Source organism: Natator depressus, chromosome 14 (genome assembly GCF_965152275.1).
Source record: "Natator depressus isolate rNatDep1 chromosome 14, rNatDep2.hap1, whole genome shotgun sequence".
In the NCBI taxonomy this organism is placed as follows: Eukaryota; Metazoa; Chordata; order Testudines; family Cheloniidae; genus Natator; species Natator depressus.
Window position 1 is genome coordinate 47,454,522 of NC_134247.1, and position 16,125 is coordinate 47,470,646.

At 64.7% G+C, this 16,125-nt stretch overlaps 1 protein-coding gene across 4 annotated transcripts; it reads left to right on the forward strand.

The window, feature by feature from the left end:
* Nucleotides 1-780: 780 nt before the first annotated feature.
* Nucleotides 781-13,443, forward strand: LOC141998235 (uncharacterized). 4 transcript variants are annotated; one of them, XM_074970922.1, is made up of 4 exons: nt 781-871; nt 1,437-1,544; nt 10,096-10,203; nt 11,320-13,443. In XM_074970922.1, exons 2-4 carry the CDS (start codon nt 1,472-1,474, stop codon nt 12,399-12,401), a joined length of 1,263 nt encoding a protein of 420 aa, XP_074827023.1. In that variant the 5' UTR covers nt 781-871; nt 1,437-1,471; the 3' UTR covers nt 12,402-13,443. The 4 variants fall into 4 exon arrangements, with proteins under 4 accessions (XP_074827023.1, XP_074827027.1, XP_074827025.1 ...); XM_074970926.1 differs by lacking the exons at nt 781-871; nt 1,437-1,544 and adding an exon at nt 3,483-3,556; XM_074970924.1 differs by lacking the exons at nt 781-871; nt 1,437-1,544 and adding an exon at nt 4,692-6,210.
* Nucleotides 13,444-16,125: the final 2,682 nt, after the last annotated feature.

Here is a 16,125-nt window from a genome sequence, read left to right on the forward strand (position 1 = left end):
CACCCTTCGCAGCCCTCCACAGAGCTGGGGGCTAGGGGTGAGTGGGGGCCAGGGGGTTCCGGCGGATTGTGGTGAGGGGGGGACAGGCAGCCGGGCGCCCTGTCCCCGCTCACGGCTTGGCTGGCCGGTGGGGGAAGAGGAGACGGTGGCTGGGGCACGTCTACACTCCCCTGGCTGCGCCCTAGTGTAGACGCTGCCTACGGGGAGGGAAGGGGTGTTTCAGTCAATGGCAGAACAAGGGATCTGGGGGTGCCCAGGACTGTGGGGTGAGAGATTGTTCCCCCCCCACCCCAAACACCGGCTCCCCCTCCTGGACCCCCTGCAAAGCAGGGCCCACAGCCCCCCCATGCCAGCCCTGTCTCTCTCTCCCCTGGGGGGCAGGTGGGGGGTGGGGGCAGGTTCCACCAGCTGTTCCCCGGGGACCGTGGTGGGCTCTGGGACACCCACTCCTGAGCCAGGGGCAGCGGGCGACAGGGACCCGGGGGCCAGGCGGGGCGCGGACCCTGCACAAAGGGCCCCGTCCCCGCCTTCCCCGAGCCCCCGGCCCCAGATCTGCCCCGAGCGCACTAGCAGGGGCCGCAGCCCCGGGTGTGCGGTGCGGTGTCGACGGGCCCTGCCTGTGCCGCTCCCCTCCCAGCAGCGGGGGCGGGTCCATCGGCTGCTCCCCCCCCCCATTCCGGGGGCCGCTCTCCCCGCCCCCCCGCCCGGGGGTTGGGCTTCCTGGGTCAGCGCCGCGGCTGCATCCGCGCCCGGCCCCGCTGCTGCGCCCGGCCCGGGCGGGGGGAGCCCGGGGGCCGCGCTGGGCTGGAGCCGCCCCTGGGCCGCGCAGCGCCGAGCTCCGCCGGGGGAGCTGCTGAGCCGGGGCCGGCAGGTGCGGGGGGGCCGCGAGGGGCGGTGCGGGACCGCGGGCCGGGGCCGGGCGGGATACCGGGGGAGTAGGGCAGGTGGGGGGGCTGGAAGGGGCGGAAGGAAGTGGGGGGCGGCACAGACCCCATCCAGCCATGGGGCAGGAGCAGCCCCCACTAGCGTCCCTTGGGGTGTTTCTCCCCGGGCGGGAGGCAGCGCCTGGCGTGTGTGTGTGTCTGACAAAGATCTGAACATCCCACAGCCCCCGCCCCCCCGCCGCCCTCCCAGAGACCCCCCCACCGCCCTGGGTGTCTGTAGTGGGGACAATGGTACCCCCCTGGGGTGGTATTCCCCTCCCTGCCCCCCGGGTCAGCCCCACGGGCCCCTCCCGCCCCCTCCCTGCGTCCCTGGTCAGCCCCACGGGCCCATCTCGCCCGGTGTCCTGCCCCCTCTCTGTGCCCCAGGTCAGGCCAGGTCCCCCGGGCCGGAGCAGGCCGGGGCTGGGTTCAAATCACGGGACATTCCCTGTAGCAGATATTCTCCTGCTGCATCGCACGCCCTGATCTCGCCTGTCCCCGTCCCCCGAGCAGGATTTCTCATCCCTGGGCCGGACGCGCTCTCCCGGATGGAGCGAGGGGCAGAGCTGTGGGTCCCAGGCCCCCGGGGTGCTGAGGAGACCCCGAGAGACGCCCGCACAGGTGAGGAATCGCTTAAACCAGCTCAGAAATTCACCCCTGGCTTCCTGGAGCCTTTAAATCCTGGGCAGTAACAGCAGGGGATTTACAGACCTTCCAGATTTGTGTGATGAGCATCTAGCCCGGACTCAGGTCCGGAGCCCATTGTGCTCGGAGCTGGACATACAGCTAGCGAGAGACAGTCCCTGCCCCGCGGACCCGGCAGCATGAAAGGCAGCGAGAGGAGGGGTGTGAGGGCAAAGAGAAGCCCAGCGAGAGGACGTAGCAGCCGGCGATGGAGCCGGGAATAGAGCCCGGGACTGCAAAGGCAGAAGAGTGACTTGTTTGTGGTGGTTAAGTACCTGGGAGGGGGGAAAGTAGCAGCTACTAAAGGGATCTTTGGCTGGGTCCCTTCTGGCCGTGAGCTCTGTGTGTCTGACCCATCAGACCGCACTGCCCCTCAGCACCCATCGCACCGGTGATTCCCCTGGGGTGACGCGTGGGGGTCGCGCTGACACTGACTAGTCACCCAGCCTCTCTGGCCGGCTGTGCCCGGTGCCCGGCAGCGCGGCCGCTTTCATGGATCGCTCCCACGCCCGCCCCGCCGACATCCTGGGACTTGCAGGGTCGTTTCTAAGCTCATTTCTAAAGCGCTGACATGGGCGCGAGAAGCTGATCCTGGGACTCCCGGCAATGCTCCAGTCAGGGGTGTGGGGAACCTGGCGGCCACTGGCTGCGGCCAAGGAGACAGGTCCGGTCTCGTCCCCAGACCCTGCACTATCTGTCCATCCACACGGACACGGGCGTCCACACGGGTGAGCGGCCCCACCAGTGCCCGGACTGCGGCGAGCGCTTCAGCGTGCGGTCCACCCTGGTGAGCCACCGGCGGGTCCACACGGCCGAGCGGCCCTTCGCCTGCCCCGAGTGCGGCCGGCGCTTCGCCCAGAGCCGGATCCTAGTGTATCCAGTCTACCCCCCGGCCCCGCACTGGGAGCCCCTGCAGCGCTGCCGGAGTGAAATCCGCCTGACTCTTGGCAGTGTCGCAGCAGCCCACAGGAAACGGCCCTGAAAATGGCCTGTGTCTCTCAATTTCCGGCTGCCGGGGGATCTCTGAGCAGCACCAGGCTGCCTGTCTGCAGACTCAGGAAGGCAGTGCGGCCTCACCTGGCTCCCTACAAAATCAGCCTCCCAACAAGAAGGGCCAGAAATGAGAGCTTGACTCCTGTGGGAGTTCCCGGCCGGGGGCCTCTCCTCCCACCAGGGGCCGTCACAGCAGCCAGGGGATTTTTTACACCTTGGGTTTGTTCCCCTTACCTGAGGAGTCCAGCGCAGGGAGTGACGGGTGTCTGGATTCTGTCTTTCTTCCAGCACGTGGGAACGAGGAGGAGGCAACCCAGCCAGGAGTGGTGAACGAGACGCTGCCAGGGGACGTTTCCTGGAGTCCGGAGCCGGGGAAGGCCTCCGAGGGGCAGGAGGGGAACCCCGCGGAGGAGAGTGGGGGTGAATCCGCTCCCCGCGGGGGCGACACAACGGACCTCAGCGAAGCCACGGCCCGGCCAGGGCGACTCTACACCTGCCCGGAGTGCGGGAAAAGCTTCACGCAGAGCTCGCACTTCATCCGGCACCAGACGGTGCACACCGGGGAGCGGCCCTACCAGTGCGCCGACTGCGGGAAGAGCTACCGGCAGAACTCGGACCTGGTGACCCACCGCCGGCTCCACACGGGCGAAGAGCCCTTCCACTGCGCCGAGTGCGGCAGGCGCTTCCGGCAGAGCTCGGAGCTCCTCGTCCACCAGCGCGGCCACACGGCCGAGGCCCCCTACCCCTGCCCCGAGTGCGGCAAGCGCTTCCGGCGCAGCTCGCACCGCCTGGCCCACCAGCGCACCCACACGGCCGAGCGCCCCTGCCCCTGCCCCGACTGCGGCAAGGGCTTCCGCACCCGCTCGGACGTGGCGCAGCACCGGCGCGTCCACACGGGCGAGCGGCCCCACCAGTGCCCGGACTGCGGCGAGCGCTTCAGCGTGCGGTCCACCCTGGTGAGCCACCGGCGGGTCCACACGGCCGAGCGGCCCTTCGCCTGCCCCGAGTGCGGCCGGCGCTTCGCCCAGAGCTCCACCCTCAACCGGCACCGGCGGGTCCACGCGGGCGAGCGGCCCTACCGCTGCCTGGAGTGCGGCAAGCGCTTCAGCCGCAGCTCCAACCTGCTGACCCACCAGGTGCTGCACACGGGCGAGCGCCCCTACCCCTGCCCCCGCTGCCCCAAGCGCTTCAACCAGCGGGCCAACCTGCTGACCCACCAGCGCGTCCACACGGGCGAGCGGCCCCACCAGTGCCCCGGCTGCGGCAAGCGCTTCAGCCAGCTCGCCAACCTGCGGGCCCACCTGCGGCTGCACGCCGGGGACTGACCCCCGGCCGGCCCCCCGGCTCGCCGGCACCGGGGGCGGCCGGTCGGGGGCTCCTCTGGCTCGGCAGCCCCCGGCCGGCCCGGCGTGAAGGGGCCCAAGGCGCTAACGCTGTCCACTCTCGCCCCACGGCGTTGGAGGGGGGCAGAGACCTCTGCCCGCTCAGCGCCAGGGCACCTTTTCTTGAGCACGCCGCAAGAAAGGCCAAGCCGGTAAAGCCTTCGCAGCGTGAAGTACGAAGCCAGCCAGGCTTTCCTTGTCACAGCGTCCCTGGTCCCCTTCCCATCCGCCCGGGAGAGGAAACTCCCTTCCTCCGAGCGTCTCCTGGGTGCGTCAGAGCTGGCTGTGACGGGACAGGAGAAGGGAGCTGAGACGGGCTGGAGCCAGACGTCCAATCCTGTTCAGCCCAGGTGTTGTCTGGGCTTTGGCTGGAGCTGGGGGAGGTGGCCGTGTCCTCTGGGTCCCGCTCTCTGGCCCGGGCTGGGTCGGCATTTCTCGGGGTCGAGATCCCAGGAGACGGGGGTGGCAGCCAGGGTGGGGAAACTCGCTCCAGTAGACCCATCTGGTTGTTTTGTTTTTCCCCCCAACGTCTCTTTCTTTGAGGCCCCGCAAAGCGGGTGGTGGGCGGCCCAGCCCAGCCCCTCGTCATTATGTAATAAATTAAATTTATTTCCCTACGGGCAAACTTAGTGTAAGTCACTTCGTTCCCCTGTTTTCGTATTTATTAAGTTCACCCCTTAACACACACAGCCCCAGGGCCGTATCAGTCGTCCTTTTCGGTTGAACTGTCTGGGTTTTGCGCACCTGCCTGTAACACCCTGATTCAGAATAACCTGACTGACTTTTCGTGACTACTTCCCGGGCAGGCTGAAGTTATAAACCCGATTGTCCCTGTAGGTCCCTGGGCTAGTGACCTGACCCCGCTCCGGGGGGCTGCGGGGTCTGCGTAGCTCTGTCCCATACCCCGGGGTAATTACAGCGGGGCCCCGCGCATCCGATCGAACTGGGACCGGGGCCAGATTCCTACAACAGAACATACAACCCCGTAGTTTTCATGGACCCTGAAATCTATTGACTTCTTGTTGTTGTTGTTTATTCTTGTCTCTGGAGTCTGGACCTCGACTCCTCCTTGACCAAGAAATTTGGACTTTGGCAAAGTCCAACGACTACCCCTGCTATGTAAAGATTAATTCAGCACGCATGTGTCCCCGAATTCCCCAGTCCTCACCCTACGCGGGGGACCAAGAACTCCCCCATGGGGGAGGCTCATGGCATGGGACGCTGACTAACTGGAGTGACTGTAACCCAGGGCAGCGGGTGGCCTGGCTCAAGCTCACGGGAGTCCGAGCGACTCCCGCCCGGAGGAGACAGGACGGATGTTTCAATCCCAGTTCAGGAGAGAGGTGTGACGGATCTGCAAAGCTGGGGGGTACAGCTCCCATCAGCCCCCTCCCCATTGCACGGGTCCCTCCTCCTGGCTGAGCAGGGACTGCCTGTCCCATCAGCTCCCACTCCCCATCGCACTCCAAGCCAGGTCAGGGGAAGGTGCTGAGCCGGGAGGTGGCTGGGCTCCGGCTGGGGGCCGGGAACCGCGTGGCAGCTAGAGAGAAGCCCAGGAACGGTGCCAGAGCCATGCGTGGAACAGGCTGTAAGTGCCGGACGTCCCAGTGCTTTACCTGGCTGATTTCAAAGGCAGCTGTGTGAGAGTCCCGGTTCTGGGCCCATTTCCCTCTGCTGCGGCTGGGGAGGCTCTGAGCACGCAGAGGCACCAGGTGGGCTGGTTGCAGACTCAGGAAGGTGGTGCTGGGATCCCCATTTGGATTCTGCTTCCCGCCCAGCCAGGCTGGGAGCTTTAACGCGTTGAATCCTGCAGATGACGGGCCGGCGAGCAGGAGCGAGGAGGGGCATCCCCAGAAGGAGGATCGGGAGTGAGCGGAACCGGGTGGGATGGTGCTGGGACAATCCCAAGGGAATGAGTCTGGGACAGAGAATGAGACAGGCTGTACCGGGGCCAGGATTGCGGGAGGAGCTTCCATCAGAGCGCCCACCTTCTCAGACACCAGGCCGTCTGTACGGGGGAGAGACCCCACAAACGCCCCGACTGCGGGAAAGGCTTCGCCCTGGGCTCAGACGTGACCAGGCATCAGCGCGTACACACAGGGGAGCGTCCCTACGCGTGCCCTGAGTGTGGGAAAGGCGTTGCTCACAGCTCTGACCTCACCCGGCACCGGAGCCTGCCCACGGAGGAGAAACCCTACAAGTGCCCGGCCTGCGGGAAGGGGTTCCGGGTGAGCTCCCACCTCGTCCCCCACCAGCGCGTCCACGTGGGCGAACGCCCTTCTGCTGTCCCGAGAGTGCGAAGGGCTTCAGCCACAGCGCCCAGCAGGTCAAGCCCCGCCGGACCCACATGGGCGAGCGCCCCCACTGTGGGAGGGCCCCTGGGGCCAGCTCCACCCTCATCACCCACCAGCGCACCCACAGAGCCGAGTGCCCCTTCCAGGGCCCCGTCTGCAGGAAAAGCTTTGGCCAGGTTTCGGGGCTCACCCGGCACCAGAGGATGCACACCAGGCAGTGCCCCTACAAATGCCCCAACAGCGCCGGGGAGTCCGGGCATGGTGCCCTGAGGTGATCGCTGACCCCCTGGCTACCCAGCCCCCCGACAGGCTCCCCCTCACCACTGCTGGCCCTCTCCAGCAGCCTGGGGGGGAGGGGAGGGAAAGCCCCGACCAGCCCCTCCTCCACGCTGGGTGCAGGGGGTGCCAGCCAGGAGGTGAAGTGGCTCCAAACAGACATTTCTTCTGCTCTCAGGACCCAGCTGATTTCCAGCGGTCGGACAGAGCCAGGAAGTTACTATCCCAACCCTGGTTCTGTCCAGAGAGACTTTACCAGCCCGGCATGCCAGGGCACGAAGCAGCAGGGGTTGATCCCTGAGCCCGCAGGGGCCGAGGCTGGGGTGTCCGGCAGAGCCACCCGGTGCCCAGAGACCTGGATTCAGCTGGCGTAAATCAGCCGCAGCCCCAATGGGGTCGGTGGGGCTCGGTCCCTGGCTGGCGTGAATCGGCCCCAGCCCCAGTGGGGTCGGTGGGGCCGGGTCCCCGTCTGGCGTGAATCGGCCCCAGCCCCAGTGGGGTCTGTGTGGATTCACACTGGCTGGGGATCTGGCCCCTCCGCCTATCAGCCCCGCCGACTGACCGATCTCTGCAGGCCCAAGCCAGCTGGGCGTGTAAATGCTGGTTAGCGGGGATGGCCTGGCTGGTGTCACAGCAGCTCACCAGCGTCTCCGGGACAGGCTGGCTCCGTACGTTCACAGTTTCTGTCCTTTGGTTAAGCTAGCGTCAGCCGGTGGTAAATGAAAAGCTGGGGGGAGAAGGGTGCAGAGGGCCGGGGCGTCGGACAGGCCCACGGGAAGGGAGCCGAGGTTGCACTGGGGTCTCCAGGGCTGGGTCTCTGATTGGGCGCGTCGTGTCATTCGCTCATTACACAAGAGTAACCTGGGCCCCAACCCCCCGTGTTTGTTAACGACACGGAGACGCGGCCCTGGCTGGGTTCTGGCAGCTTCCGACGCGCAGAGCACGGTGAGTGCCTCGGGAGGCTCACGGGCTGGTTAAAGGGAAGCTGCCCTATTCCAGGTGACGCGACACGGACTCGTCAGATCTCCGCCGTCGAGGGCCTCTGCTAACTGCCATTGTATTACCATAGCGTCTCAGGGACCAGGGCCCCCGGTGCCAGCGGCTGGCCCTACCCGTGGAAGAGACAGTCCTGCCCCGAGGAGCTTACACTCTAAACAGGCAAAGCAGAAGTTCTCCCCATTCACAAGTAGGGAGATGAGGCACGGAGAGATTGAGTAACTTGCCCAAGGTCAGCCAGCAGCTCAGTGGCAGAGTCAGGAATAGGACCCAGGCGTCCTGCGATATAGCCCAGTGTTTTCCCCATGCTACCCTTCTTTCTACCTCCAGCACATGGTCACTCCCCTAGGACCAGCTCTGCGTTTCTTTCTCTAGCTTCTGGGTTAATTGGCCCATAGTGTCAGTTAGTAAAACGGGCAGCCGGGTTTCCTCTCATTCAGGAAGGAAGGACGGGGCGCGGGGAAGGGCCTGGGGCGGGGTTGAAATGCAGCATCCAGAACCGGGCCCTGGCACTCAGGGCCGGGGCTGTTTGGGGTTTTCCTGCCCGAACCAGGAGGACTAAAGCGGCTTTGCGTTTCCCAGTCGCCCTGAGTCCTTTGTCTGAGAGAACAGGAGTGTAAACGGGGCGATGGGCCCCCCAGAAAATGCTCTTGAGGGGTTTATCGGCGACACCGTATAACCTGCTTGTTCTGCTCTGTGACCCGCGTAGGCCTGGAAGGTTTCGCCCCAAGGCTGAGTTTCGGATCCCTCCCCCGGGAGCTCCCTACGTGACAGGCCCCGCTACGCCGGCTGGGGAGTTCCCCTGCGTGATCCACACGCAGGCCGGCCCCATGGCCCAGCCAGGCCTTGTGCAGCCCCCGCTGGGCTCCCCTGTGGCCTCTCTGCTCCCCCACACCCCTGCTGATCCCAGCCAGGCCGGAGCAGGGGTCCGATACGGGTGTCAACCCCTCTGTCTCTCCAAGGGACGTACCCGGCCCCCGTTCCCAGCGTGTCTGAGCCTCGCGGGCTCTGGGGCAGGGATACTCGGACTGCGGCTCGCACGCCCCGAGGGCCTGCTCACCCCATCTCCTGCGGCTCTTTCCAGCTCCCGGTAGGAAAACGCCCCGTGATTGAATTATTAACCCGGCTCGGTTATTAACCCGCCAGCCGGCTTTTCCTGTGTTCTTAGCCAGTGACCTGATCAACTTGCCAGTTGTTAGCATGTTTGTTGTGAGAATAACACACACCCCCACACACCCCACAGCTCCCCTGTGACCCTGCTTCACTGGGGAGAGACTGGAGGGAATGAAACAAGGACTTCACACCCCGGCGGCTCTTTGGGGTCATGCGGGTCGCTCTGAGGTCCCAGTGTCTAATACATGAATCTTGGGGTGTCACCCCATGGCCGGCAGGACCCAGAGGCTGAGGGCCTGGCCCAAGCTGTCCCAGGCCCCCCGGGGCGAGCTGGCAATTGCAGACGGGTCTCCCAGGCGAGCGCCCCAACCCCGGGGTATCTGGGTGCCCCGTCCAGCCCCCCCTTGCTGCTCAGGCAGGCAGCCCTGGAGCAGGGGAGCTGAGCGGGTGGGGGCAGGGGGCTGCAGGACTGGGGGGCCCAGCATGGGATTGGGGAGCAGCCAGAGCTGGGCAGGCGCTTTGCTTGGCCCTGGTCCTGCTGGTTCCCCCCCAGACACGGGTCTGTGATTCCGGGAGCCTCCAGGCCCCTCCGGGAGGGTGGGAACCGCCCGGGAGAGGCGGGTCCGGGGGCGGGTCCATGCCCCCCCATCCCGGGGGCCGCTCTCCCCGCCCCCCCGCCCGGGGGTTGGGCTTCCTGGGTCAGCGCCGCGGCTGCATCCGCGCCCGGCCCCGCTGCTGCGCCCGGCCCGGGCGGGGGGAGCCCGGGGGCCGCGCTGGGCTGGAGCCGCCCCTGGGCCGCGCAGCGCCGAGCTCCGCCGGGGGAGCTGCTGAGCCGGGGCCGGCAGGTGCGGGGGGGCCGCGGGGGGGGCGTGTGGAGGTGGGGGGGCTGGAAGGGGGCGGGCAGGAGCAGCCCCCACCGGCTGATGGGCACCGGGCAGGGGGGAGACTGAGATCTGAACATCCCACAGCCCCCCCGGCCCTCCCAGAGCCCCCCCACCCTGGGTGTCTGTAGCGGGGACAGTGAGACCCCTGGGGCTGTGGTACCCCCCGGGGTGGTATCCGCCTCCCTGCCCCCCGGGCCCATCCCGCCCGGTATCCTGCCCCCTCCTTGCCCCCTGGGTCAGCCCCATGGGCCCATCCCCCCCGGTATCCTGCCCCCTGTCTGCCCTGCGGGTCACCCCCATGAGCCCATCCAGCCCGGTATCCCGTCCCCTCCCTGCCCCCCAGGTCAGCCCCACGGGCCCATCCCCCCAATATCCTGCCCAATCCCCGCGCCCCGGGTCAGACCGGTCGAGCTCTGTATCTCTCCACCCCACTCCCTGCGCCCTGGGCCAGCCCGAAAAGGGGCTCCATTAGAATCACGGACCCTTCCACGTGACAAACGTGGGGCTACGTCCCCAGCCCTGATCTCGCCTGTCCCCGTCCCCCGAGCAGGATTTCTCATCCCTGGGCCGGACGTGCTCTCCTGGATGGAGCGAGGGGCAGAGCGGTGGGTCCCGGGTCCCCGGGGTGCTGAGGAGACCCCGAGAGACGCCCGCACAGGTGAGGAATCGCTTAAACCGAGTCGGAAACCGGGGCAAACCCCCCAACATGGGGTGTCGTTATTACTATTTGCATTAGCAGAGCTCGTGGGCCGGGACCCCACCGCGCTGGGTGCTGTACGACCCCCGCAGAGGCTGCCCCGCCCTGCACAGCTCCCAGTCTGACTAGGCCGGACGGACACAGGGCGGGAGGGGAAGCGGGCCCAGAGAGGGGACGTGGCTTGTGCAGGGTCACCCGGCAGCAGGGCCGGGAACAGAGCCCGGAGTCCCGAACCAGAGGACAGCGGCTGGCTCACGCTGCCTGTTCTCAGAGACCCCCCGCCCTATGGCTCGGGTGCCCTGACGCCTGGGGTTTGCTCCTGTGCTCGCTTTGGCTGTGCCCTTATTCAGTTCACTTCAAAGGCACCGGGAGGCCTAGTGGATACAGCTCTGGCCTGCGAGTCAGGAGAGCTGGGTTTGCGTTTGGGGGGCAGTGCCTCAGTTTCCCCATTGTACAGATGGGGATAATGACCACGACCTGCCTTGTAGCTAGGGATTATTTTCTTTCTGAAAATCTGTGACAATTTAAGCCGGTGGGGGCCTCAGGGAGCTCCTGCAGCCAGGTGCTGCCTGGAAATGTGATGGCCACGTGCTGCAGGAAGGGAGACGTCTGTCTAGTCCCATCCCTAGCTCCTACCCCATCCATCCGTCATCCCTAGATCCTAGTGTGTTTGTCTGTCTGTTTGTCCCCCTGGTGAATAGCTCCAAGTTCAGAGCCTCCCAGCAGGGACAGGGTGAAATTGACCTGATCCCTCTCACAGCAGCGCTGAAACTGACCAGATTCTTGCCAATTTCCCTTTGCTTCTGCTGCTGGGGAAGCTCTGGGGAGCAGCAGCCCAGACACCCGGCTCCCTGTCTGCAGACTCAGGAAGGCAGCACAGCAGCTGCGAATCATCTCCCCAGCCAGACGGGCTGGGGACGTCAGTGCATTGCTTTGAAATGAGCGCTGATCCCCGCAGGGCTCCCGGCTCGGGTCTCTCCCTGAGGGGCAGATTCCCAGCCACAGGGGAATGTTCTTTGCTTTGCCACCCCCCTTTCCGAGTCGAGACTGACCCGTGTCTGGATTCTCTCCCGGCAGCCGAGGGGCTGATGAGTGAGACCGAGGAGAATCCCGAACAGGACGGTCCGGAGCCAGCAGAACTGTATGGGACGTTACCGGGAAGTTCCCAGAGTCCTCAGCGGGGAGCAGCCTGCGAGCGTCAGGAGGCGGAGAGACCGGGCGAGTCCGCGCCGTACAGGGCAGATTTAACAGGCCCCCACAGGACCGCGGCCCAGCCCAGAGCCTCCCTGGGAGACAGACTCTTCACCTGCCCCGAGTGCGGGAAGGGCTTCGGCCAGAGCGCGCACCTGCTCCGGCACCAGACCGTGCACACGGGGGAGCGGCCCTACAAGTGCCCCGAGTGCGGGAAGGGCTTCAGCCAGAGCTCGGACCTGACCACGCACCGGCGCGTCCACACGGGCGAGGAGCCCTACGCCTGCGCCGAGTGCGGCAAGCGCTTCGCCCAGAGCTCCAACCTGATCCGGCACCAGCGCACCCACACGGCCGAGACCCCCTACCGCTGCCCCGACTGCGGCAAGCGCTTCCGCCGCACCTCCCACCTGGCCATGCACCGGCGCGTCCACACCGGGGAGCGGCCCTACCGCTGCCCCGACTGCGGCAAGCGCTTCAGCCACAGCTCCCACCTGCACCGGCACCGGCGCGTCCACACGGGCGAGCGGCCCCACCGCTGCCCCGAGTGCGGGAAGGGCTTCGGCGTCAAGTCCACCCTGGTGACGCACCGGCGGGTCCACACGGCCGAGCGGCCCTACGCCTGCGCCGAGTGCGGCCGGGCCTTCGCCCAGAGCTCCACCCTCAACCGGCACCGGCGCACCCACGCGGCCGAGCGGCCCTACCGCTGCCCCGAGTGCGGCAAGCGCTTCCTCCAGAGCTCCAACCTGGTCACCCACCTGATTCTGCACACGGGCGAGCGCCCCTTCCACTGCCCCCGCTGCCAGAAAACCTTCAGCCAGAGCTCCAACCTCAGCCGCCACCAGAGGACCCACACCGGGCCCCGAGCCTGCCCCTGCCCCGAGTGCGGGGAGAGTGTCCAGCGCGGCGCCGGCCTCTCCGCCCACCAGAGACGCCATGCGGGGCAGGAGACCCCCTCGCCGCCCTGCTAGGGTCCCCTGGTCCCCGCCCACCAGAGACGCCACGCGGGGCAGGAGACCCCATCGCCGCCCTGCTAGGCCCGGCTGGTCCCCTGGTCCCCGCCCACCAGAGACTCCACGCGGGGCAGGAGACCCCCTCGCCGCCCTGCTAGGCCCGGCTGGTCCCCTGGTCCCCGCCCACCAGAGACGCCACGCGGGGCAGGAGACCCCATCGCCGCCCTGCTAGGCCCGGCTGGTCCCCTGGTCCCCGCCCACCAGAGACGCCACGCGGGGCAGGAGACCCCCTTGCCGCTCTGCTAGAGCCAGCCAGAGTGAGGGGTGCGCTCCCCTATTCCCTCACGCCTCTCCCTAGTATCCGGCCACCCCATCCCTGCTAGCAGCTGATCAGACCCCTCCTCTGGCTCTGCCAAGCCCAGGCATCCCAGATCAGCTCCTCCTCACGGCTGGGTCCCGGAACCTGCCACCTCCCTCTGATTCCCCAGCCATGGAAAACACGGGGGCTGCATCCTGCCTGGCTGGAGCCGTGTCCTGGGGGGCGCTGCCCTCTCCCTTTGGTGCTCCCCATGGAGCTGGGTGCTGGGGTGGCTCGCATGTGATGGGCTGTGCCGGGGCTTGGCTGGTAGGACGGAGAGCCAGTCCCACTCGCTCTCATTTCTCCGTGTCTCCCCAAGGAACGTGGCACTGTGCACCCTGTCAGTGGTACCCCAGAGCCCTTGTCAGAGCTCCCTGCTGCCTGGGGGACTTGGCAAGTGCTGTCACCCCCTTCCCAGCTGTATTTAACAAGCTGTATTTATGATGAGGCGTTCCATTCTAGTTCAGTGGATAAAAGGCCGATGACGTCGTCCCGGGATGGCCGAGGCCGCCCGACCGGGCCAGGAGTCCAGCGAGGTCTCTCCTGCGCATCCCTTTGCCTCATTTCTCCTCTTCCCCCTCCCCAGAGAGTTCAGTGCTGGATGGACCCTGCAAGTGATCAATAAACCATGTAGAAAAGACCAGGAGTCGCTGCGTCGGGAAGCTCCAGGGTTTCTGTCGGCTGAGGGCGAGAGTCACGGACCGGGAGTGAGAGGCTGAGAGGGGTGTGTGGGGGGGGACCATGAGTCCCTGATCCCTGCAGTGTGGGGAGGTAGGGGCAGGCAGGGAGCATGGGAGGACGGCGGTACAGGGCTGGGGGCTGCGGGGTTTCTGTTGGCTGAGGGTGAGAGTCATGGACTGAGAGCTAGCAGCTGACCCAGAGAGGATGGGGTGGGGGCTGTGAGTCCCTCATCCCTGCAGTGGCGGGGAGGTAGGGGCAGGAGGGAGTGTGGGAGGACGGCGGTACAGGGCTGGGGGTGGCAGGGTTTGTTTCTCAGATCTGGATGCCGAGGCTGTGAATGCTTTGCATTGGGGAGGGATGGGAGGCAGCTGATGAGTGTCCGATGGAATTGTGCTGATGCCAGAGGGATGAAACAGGCGCCCCCAGGATGGGAGGGGGCGTCTCCTGATTGCTGGGACCCCGAGCAGGGCTGAGGTGTGTCCCCCCCAACTGGACCTGTAGCCAGGCCAAGCCTGTCACTGATGGGAGGGGAAGAAGAGGGGCCCAGCAGCCCCAGCTGGTCCCTCCCGCCCGGGCAGGGATGGCAGAGACAGTCTGTCACCCCCACAAGCAGAGCTGGAAACTCCGGGGGGATCAAAGCCTCTGCCAGGATTGGAAAAGCTGACGCTGTCGGTGTTGCTGGTGGATGAGGGGTTAATGCAGCAGTGCCCAGTGGCTGCAGCGTGTGGGGCTAGCAGTGCCCGATGTGGGGCTAGCGGTGCCGGATTGCAAAGGCTGGGGAGAGGCCCAGGACCGGCAGAGGGGTCAGCTCTGGTTCGGTGGCATTCACAGGCAGAAGTCTGGAAATGGCAGAAGACCGTAACATGGCTCAGACCAGTGGGGTGTGGGGCTGTGGCCTGAAACGCCCGGCAAGGCGAGCCGCTGGGGAAGGCTGCGCGAGGCGTGAAGGCGCGTCTGTCCTCCAGGCCACGGGCCTACGGGCAAGGCCTTTAGATGCAGAGGGTCCCAGGCAAAGCACATGTATATGGAGACTGAGGGAGTCCAAGGCCAGACAGGACCACTGTGATCATCTGGCTGACCCCCTGGATAGCACAGGCCAGAGACCGGCCCTACGATCAATAATGGGGCAGATCTCGGAAAAAACCAGCCAGCTGTGATTTAAACATGGTCAGGGTGGAGAATCTACCCCAGCCGTCGGTAAATTGTTCCAATGGTTAGTTACCCTCACTGGTAAAAACGTACACCTCGCTCCCGGTCTGACTGTCTCCAGATAGGAAGCGCACCTTGCCGAAAAAGAAGAAACTGTCCTCTTAGTAATTGAAATCACAGAGAAACCAGCACCGTTTCCGCTGGAGTGCACAGAAATGGGACGGAGGCTAGTGCGGCGTGTAAGACGTTACCACGTTAGATGTCTCTGCAGTTCAAACACACGCCACAATTCAAGTCAGCGTGCACGTTTTCTCGTTTATGTCCCACAACTAAAACAGAACTGAGGTTTGGCAGTTAGAGGGTAGCTTTGCGCTCTCACCGATAGTGTCACGTTACAAGGGAGAGATCTGAGACTGTCTCTCTCTGGCAAGTCTCACTCACCCTGCGGAGACCGGATGGCTGCAGGGGGGAGTGAGAAACCGGGCAGAGCAGAACAAGTGACGTAACGAAGTTGCTAGTTCTCAGTAGCACTTCAAGTTAGGAGCTGAGTTTAAATAAGACAACGCAGAACTGAACCATTAAACAAGGAATTGTTACAGAGCTCTCCCAACAGGCAGGGCAGCTCCCGATGGCGGAAAATACCCAGCAAGACAATTGTGAGCTTGCGGTTAGTTCTTTAAACAACAGCAAAATAGCTGCAGTAAGTTGGTCCCTGTAAGATCAGCCTTATCCCACCAAACACGCAAATGTTATTTCTGTGCAATTACAGTGCTCTCCCGGTGAGAAACAAACACGGGGATTTAGCCACCAGCACTTCGTTGCAGGGCATCCATTTAACCCTGTAACTCCGTCCAGATTCTTAGGAGAAGATTTCAATGCTTAAGGCTATTTCAGGGCTATATCCCCCCCACGTTTACAGTGATTTTGCTTGGCATTTCTTTGGAACCAGGATATTTTACTGGTATCTGTGGACGTTGTTAAGTTTAAGAATTTCAATGCAAAGATCCAAGACATTTCTGGGACACAAATCTGAACTAGGAGGGAGATCAGGGTTCTGGAAGATGTGTGCTTTACAGGGCCAAAGTCTGGCTTCCTTCAAAGCACAGAAATTCCCTGTGGAACCGTCGCAGTGAGCACTGCCTGTTCAATCGTCTCGTCCTTTGGTGCAAAGGGGGATGGTTCTCTCCCCTTCCTTTTGGTGTCCGGAGTCTCCTGGCGTGATGGTGGGGATGGGGATTTATTATTGTATTTTTACGTAGCTAGGTTTGGCTTGTCAGACAAGCACTTTCTTTCCTCGGGTTGTGTGTATTTGGGACTTCAGACCTCTAAGGTTCCAAAACCCAGGTTCTTGTCCATAAAGGACTTTTAGTTAAAAGAGACTCCCTCTTGGGAGAGCAAAGTTCCTGACCTTTGCGTGCGTAGGAGGGTTCTTCCCCAGTCGGGAGCGAGATGCCCGGGCGTTCCAGACCTCAGGGGCTTTAGATGAAGGCTGCTCTCGGGGGAAGAGAGTCGGGTCTCTTCGCGGACAGATCCAACAAACTGGGATTTTGCAAC